Genomic DNA, 7149 nt, shown 5'->3' with positions numbered 1-7149 from the left:
CATTGGCATTCTGACGTATTTTCACAACGACCCTAACAGTAGTGCTCGAAAGACAGAACCCACGATTTTTCTGTGCTTCCTTCAATTGTCTATTCCGTACCCTTTTAAGGCGATAGACAAAGGGGAACCGAGCTGCAGGCTATCCCATGCCACCCGCAACCCAGACCGCCTACAGAGTTGTGCCTATTCCGACTCACAGCTCCCAGAGGTCAGTACTACATTATAGGTGTGGTGGTGGGTAACCTCTACTTTATCTACCACAAAGAATCAACATACTACGCCAGAAAGCGCCCCCCCACCCCCCTTTTTTTTTTCCTTATTCTTCCCCTTTTTTACCATCCACTGAAGCAGGAACTGGAAACACTACTCCAGCAGCTGCAGGAGCCAGACAAATGAGTAACAGATCCGCTTCTTCTGGCCTGCAGGAACTTAATGGATCACTGTATATAGATAAATTTGGTATTGCCGTAACTATATAGATCAGTGTTTTCCCGTACAATTGGCACATTACCTTTTATTCTTTTGATCTATATCAGTGTTTTCCAACCAGGGTGCCTCCTTCTGTGGCAAAACTACAACTCCCAGCATGCTCGGCATGCTGGGAGTTGTAGTTTTGCATCAGCTGGAGGCACCCTGGTTGGAAAACACTGATATAGATCAAAAGAATAAAAGGAAATGTGCCAATTCTACGACAGAGAACGTTTTACAAAATATGGTGACATTTTTTTTTACAAAATAAAGTGGCCAATGAGTGTTCAGCTGTATTTTCTTTCATGATTGTTAAATATTTGCTAAACACAGGAAATGGCGGACACCAGAGTGTCCCAGAGGAGAATAGAACTGGAAACACAGTGGGGGAGATTTATCAAAACCTGTGTGAGGATGAGGGCAGCAGTTGCTATGGGCAACTGCACCACTCTTCATCTGCACAGGTTTCGATAAATCTCCCTCAGTATGTGCTGCTATGTTGGATCGATCCACTATTGTAGTTAGTGGCTGTACAGTGGTTTGATCCACAGTTAGCTGAAAGACAGTTGAGACAGTTCATTGGATCATTCCATTATTGTAGGTAGCGACTGTACAATGGTTCGATCCATGGTCAGCCACTGGGAGACAGTTGGGAGAGAGTGGAAGACGCCATCTTGTAAGTCCTTTGGCATCTTTGTCTAAAAGCAATATTATTTAAAGCTTAGCGACAAATTCAAACCCAAAACCTAGGTAGAAAGTGAACCCATAAAAAGGAGTTTCTAATTATATTTTCCTTAAGTGCCCACAACTCACACTGGACAAAAATAGTAAATCAAATATAGATTAGAAATTTCAATATAGACAGGTTTAAAAAGGACAACAAAAGTCAGACTAACCTGACTGCTGTGTAGCATAGAATACAATCAAGATAAAGGAGGAGATTCATCAAGACCTGCATAGAGGAAACATCAGTTGCCCATAGCAACCAATCAGATTGCTTCTTTCATCTATCACAGGACCTTTTCAAAATGATAGAGCCAATCTGATTGGTTGCTATGGGCAACTGGTTAATGTTTCCTTTACACAGGTTTTGATGAATCTCCTCCAAAGTGCATAAATTATGATTGCACGGCCACCAGTATACCTGACATATGTGGTGAACCACGGGTGTATGGCAGGACCACAGGTGTAGCTGTGTGTGGTGGGATCAGATGGTATTGCCCAAAGGGGCAAGATGTTGTTAACCCCCAGTGTTCGTGACGCCATAGTAGTTTCAGGGTTCCAGAACACCACACTCCCAGTTCCCCCGCTATCCCAGTTGTTAGTAGTGAAATGAGAGTCCACAACCAGTTATGGTCAAATAGAGGCTTTACTGAGTATAAGACAGATGAGGCCAGATTTCCCAGAGAGGTGGCCAGGACCCAGAAGGACCTTACAGCTTACTGGACCAATATACTTGTAATTAACTTGAGTCGAGATTGGACTTTACTATATGCAAAACTTGACTAGTTTCAGCAACAGCAGACAGAGACTTGAGACTTACTGGAATGACTGTAGCTTTTGGGGTCTTCCAGATGCTGATCACTTGCACTGAGATCTCTGTACTGTCTGGTTGTCAGTAAAGAAAGAGAATTGTAATGAAATATATATATATATATATATATATATATATATATATATATATATATATATATTGAGCGGCATATGCCATATTCGAATTCGTGATATTTCGAAATTTCTGAACTTTATAGCAAGTATGCCAGTGTATACTTAAGAAGCAGCAGAAGGGAATTTTCACATATGCGATTATATTCGCCCAGCGGTCTCACACAGTAGTATTAGAGCCTTCTTTAGATCACACAAGCTGGAAGCAGAGAGGGATGATCATTGTGAAAGAAAAAAAGTGAATATTCGTAATTTTGAATATATAGTGCTATATTCGCGGATATGCGATATTTGCGAATAAAATTTGAATTGCAAATATTCGCGAGCAACACTATTTATATAGTGGGGGGCTGGACTAGAGCCCATTGGTCAAGCTGCAGGTCATAGGTTAAGCTGTGCTCTCTGGGAGAACATGTGACAGCAAATCATGTGACTGCATAACCTAACATGTGACAGACTTACACAGGTCCTCTGTACTACCTATACATAAGGATACTGTCTAGGCATTAAAATTATATACACAACATTCTGGAAACAATAAGGGGGAGACCTTGTAGTGGAGCCCCCATGTCACTGAGGGTCTCAACCTGACCGGGCCTAAGGGTAGTGCAGGACCATGTCCTGTTCTAGGACATTACATATACATTAGTAGATGTGGTATGGTGTGAGATGCAGGGCAGATGGAATTACCTAAGGGGCAGATTGCATTAACCCTTTGTATTCGTGATGCCAGGGCGTGGTTTATCCTCAATACCACCTGAAGGTATACCGCTGGATCCTGGGCTAGGCACGGGGGCAATAATTACTCCGAAGCCAAGTTACGGACAATGGTAGCTTTACTGAGGTTAGACAGGTGGAAAAGTCTATACAGTTCAGCCAGACCCATAGAGTAGACCAGGAACTTCAGAGACTTAACCCCTTCACGACGAAGGACGTATATGTACGTCCTCCGCTGGCTCCGACGATATGCCGCAGGATCACCAGGTGTCCCCTCGGCATATCGGGTCAGCCCCGGCGGCTATCAATGGCCGGGACCCGCGGATAATGCAGGACATCACCGATCGCGGTGATACCCTGTATTAACCCTTCAGACGCGGCGATCAAAGGTAAGGAGGAAAAAACGAAAGTGCAAAAACTGAAAAACCCTGCGTCCTTAAGGGGTTAAAGGGGTACTCCTCCCCTAGACATCTTAGGGGATAAGATGTCAGATCGCCGGGGTCCCGCTGCTGGGGACCCCCGGGATCTCGGCTGCGGCACCCTGCTATCATTACTGCACAGAGCAGACTCGCTCCGTGCGTAATGACGGGCAATACAGGGGCCGGAGCATCGTTACGTCACAGCTCCGCCCCCTCATGACGTAACGGCCCGCCCCTCAATACAAGTCTATGGAAGGGGGCGTGGTGGCCAACACGCCCCTTCCCATAGACTTGCATTAAGGGGGCGGGCCGCGACGTCACGATGCTCCGGCCCATGTATCGCTGGTCATTACGCACGGAGGGAGTCTGCTCTGTGCAGTAATGATAGAGGGGTGCCGCAGCCGAGATCACGGGGGTCCCCAGCAGTGGGACCCCGGCGATCTGACATATTATCCTCTATCCTTAGGATAGGGGATAAGATGTCTAGGGGCGGAGTACCCCTTTAAGGGCTTGCTGGGACTTTTAGTAGAGGTGGACAATTTAGTGCAGGCCACGTTGACTAGACGGATGACTTTGACTGACATGTGACTGACAAGACTGACTGTGGCTTACTTGCAGGTTTGTAGCTTGTGGCTACAAACTGGACTTGAGGCCTCCTATGACTCTGGACACACATTTGGGCACGACTTGACTGGACCTCAACAAAGACAGAGTGTGCAGAGGCTCCACCCAGGGCTTATATGGGGGAGGCTCTGGTGGGGTCCCATTGGTCACCTGGTCACTGATACCTCCTGGATAACAATCACATGACAAATCACATGGTAAACAGTCATAAAGATATAACAATCTTACATATATAACAGGGATTACATACAACTACAATATGCAGATGCAGTGGGGGGGGGGGGGGCAGGGGACACTGCAGGAGGCTGTCTGACAGGGCAGCAAGGGTACGGGGTAACACCTCCCGTACTGGGACACCACATAGAGAATATCTAATTCAATGCAGAATTCTTGAAATAAATAAGTGTTGAAGGTAAGTAAATGTCACAGTACAGAACATGGTTCTGTACTACCCTTAGGCCCTGTCAGTTTGAGTCCCTCAGTGACCTGGGCTCTCCTGCAGTGTCTCCCCCTGCTGTTAATATAAGTGTCATGTTAGGGACCGACCGGGGTACAGGGAGAGTGAGCCCTAAACTAACCCTAAAACATCTCTCCTTGCCTACTTGCCCACTTACCCTAAACGGTGAGTCCACAACTGGGCACCGGTCCCTCTCTGAACTAAAGTGCTGGGGCCCAATGAAAAACACACTGATAAATAGTTGGTCACCAACCAGAAAACTAACAGGAACTTTAGGATATATAAGTTCAGAGGAGATAGATCAGTGAGCAGAGGTCACCATCAGCAGACATGAACAGAGGACACTAAAGATCATTGGACATGAACAGGGGGTGCAGTGGCCATGAACAGAGGACTCTATAGATCTGTGGTCATGAACAGGTCACTAGATAAGTAGACATGTACAAAACTGTACAAAAGAGATCAGAATACAAGAACTAACAAAACAAAGTTCAAAACACTAGACAGGAAAACGGATAAGTCAGACTACAGGAACAAACAGGAATATAAATACTACAGGGCAGAATATAGTGAATTAGCAAACAGTTCATAAACCGGATATCAGATTAACAGCAGACATGCTAAAAGGAACAAAACTAGACAGAATATTAGTATACAGCAAATCCAGGAGATGAAGGGAATGAACCAGAAGAACTGAGAGCCAAAACACTAAACCAAACGGGATCTATAGCTAAACAGGAATATAAATACAGGACACTTCACACTGAAACACAGAACCAAGAAACCCCAATCCCTCAGAAATGTCCAGTAGAAACCAAGTCCCCATGGACCAGAAACAGGGATGCCAGATATAGGACACTGTTTACACTGGACACAAACTGTGGACACTCCGCTATAGGTATAGCCATTAATAATAAATCCAAATAGGCTACTGACCAGCGGCACAAACACCACAGTGTGGTCAGGATGCTGGCCCAGTAGGAAAGCAGAAATATAAAACACAGAGCTTCACAATAAACGGATACAAGAAAATACAGTGTGAACAGACACAACGGAAAAGGATAATAAAATCCTAAAACCGACTATAAAAACACAGCTAAAATTCTACTAAGAGCATGCCAAATAACATAGCTAAAAGTGCATGCAAAAACAGCTCTAGTAGATAAAAGCACAAAGAGTGTTTCACCCAGCCTCCATAAACTACATGTCCAACATAGCAGCAAGTCAGGGTATAATGATGTATCATCAGCCACTAAGCTGGGCTGACTATAAATAGACACACCCAAAAGGCTATTGGCCAAAAGAGGCCTGGGTTGAAACAGCCAGAGACATTTAACTCTTCCCTACCCAGGGTAGATAAAACTGTTCACAACACAGCAATACCAATAGGCTGTGTGTGAATACAGACCAATACAGACATGACATGTCATTTATTGTCATAGGATTATAGTCAGTGTATTCATGTATAGATAGTCTGAAGGACCTGTGGAATGTCAATGTCAATGTTATATTGTCACATGATGTTACGCTGAGACCAGTAAACACCAGAGATCTCAGTGCTAGTGTCCAGCACCTGGAAGGCCTCAAGTCTACAGTCATTCCAGTAAGTCAAGTCTATGTCTACTGTCACTACTATCTACAGTCATTGCAGTAAGTCAAAAGTCTATGCCTGCTGTCACTACCCATAGTCAAGTCCAGTCTAAAGTCAAGCCTCAAGATAATTATCTAAAGTCTATTACCAGTCTAATTGGTCCAAGCAAGCTGCGAGGTCCTTCTGTGTTCCTGGCCACCTCTCTGGGATTCTGGCCTAGCTGTGAAGATTATACCATCTATCTAAACTCAGTAAAGCCTCTGTTAAACCATAACTGGTTGTGGACTCTCCTTTCACTGCCTAATCATTAAAATAGCTGAGATACCTTTCGTGGGGTTCCGGTACCCAAAAACCACTCTGGCATCAGGAACATTAGGGGTTAATAACACCTTTCCCCTGGGGTTAATACCATCTTGCCCCATCCACTTTACACCCCGTGGTCCCGCCATCACCGTGGGTCATCACATAAGCATCAGCACAGACAACCTAGTGATGATACTGGGTTGGCTAGGGAAGTGGGAAGAATTGAAAATGAAAATCTTGCAGAGGTGTGAAGAAGTACAAGTTAACCCCTTAACGATGCAGGAACCCGCGGCTAATCCCACACATCGCCGATCGCGGCAATGTGCGGTATTAACCCTTTAGAAGCGGCGGTCAAAGCTGACCGCCGCTTCTAAAGTGAAAGTGAGACTATCCCGGCTAGTCAGTCGAGCTGTTCGGGACCGCCGCGGTGAAATCGCGGCGTCCCGAACAGCTTACAGGACACCAGGAGGGCCTTTACCTGCCTCCTCGGTGTCCGATCGACGAATGACTGCTCCGTGCCTGAGATCCAGGCAGGAGCAGTCAAGCGCCGATAACACTGATCACAGGCATGTTAATACACGCCAGTGATCAACATGAGAGATCAGATCAGTGTGTGCAGTGTTATAGGTCCCTATGGGACCTATAACACTGCTAAAAAAAAGTTAAAAAAAAAGTGTTTATAAAGGTCATTTAACCCCTTCCCTAATAAAAGTTTGAATCACCCCCCTTTTCCCATAAAAAAAAAAAAATAAAACAGTGTAAATAAAAATAAACATGTGGTATCGCCGCATGCGTAAATGTACGAACTATAAAAATATATCGTTAATTAAACCGCACGGTCAATGGTGTACACGTAAAAAAATTCCAAAGTCCAAAAAAGCGTATTTTGGTCACTTTTTATACCA

The 7149-nt window shown here is 44.8% G+C and overlaps 1 protein-coding gene across 5 annotated transcripts in view; it reads left to right on the top strand.

Moving 5' to 3' along the window:
- The first annotated feature begins 1032 nt into the window (after nucleotides 1–1032).
- LOC130273250 (ATP-binding cassette sub-family B member 5-like) overlaps nucleotides 1033–7149 on the top strand; it is a 192478-nt gene continuing 186361 nt past the window's right edge. For 2 of the 5 annotated variants that reach the window (XM_056519729.1, XM_056519723.1), the window contains exon 1: nucleotides 1039–1144. In XM_056519729.1, coding sequence (XP_056375704.1) covers nucleotides 1084–1144 — 61 coding nt within the window. In that variant the 5' untranslated portion in view covers nucleotides 1039–1083. Of the gene's footprint in view, nucleotides 1145–7149 lie in introns of all 5 variants that reach the window. The other 3 variants (XM_056519726.1, XM_056519728.1, XM_056519727.1) reach the window with 2 other exon arrangements.

This window comes from Hyla sarda, chromosome 5 (genome assembly GCF_029499605.1).
Source record: "Hyla sarda isolate aHylSar1 chromosome 5, aHylSar1.hap1, whole genome shotgun sequence".
Lineage (NCBI taxonomy): Eukaryota > Metazoa > Chordata > Amphibia > Anura > Hylidae > Hyla > Hyla sarda.
The sequence above is the reverse complement of the archived record's forward strand: the minus strand, read 5'-3'. Positions and strand labels throughout refer to the sequence as shown.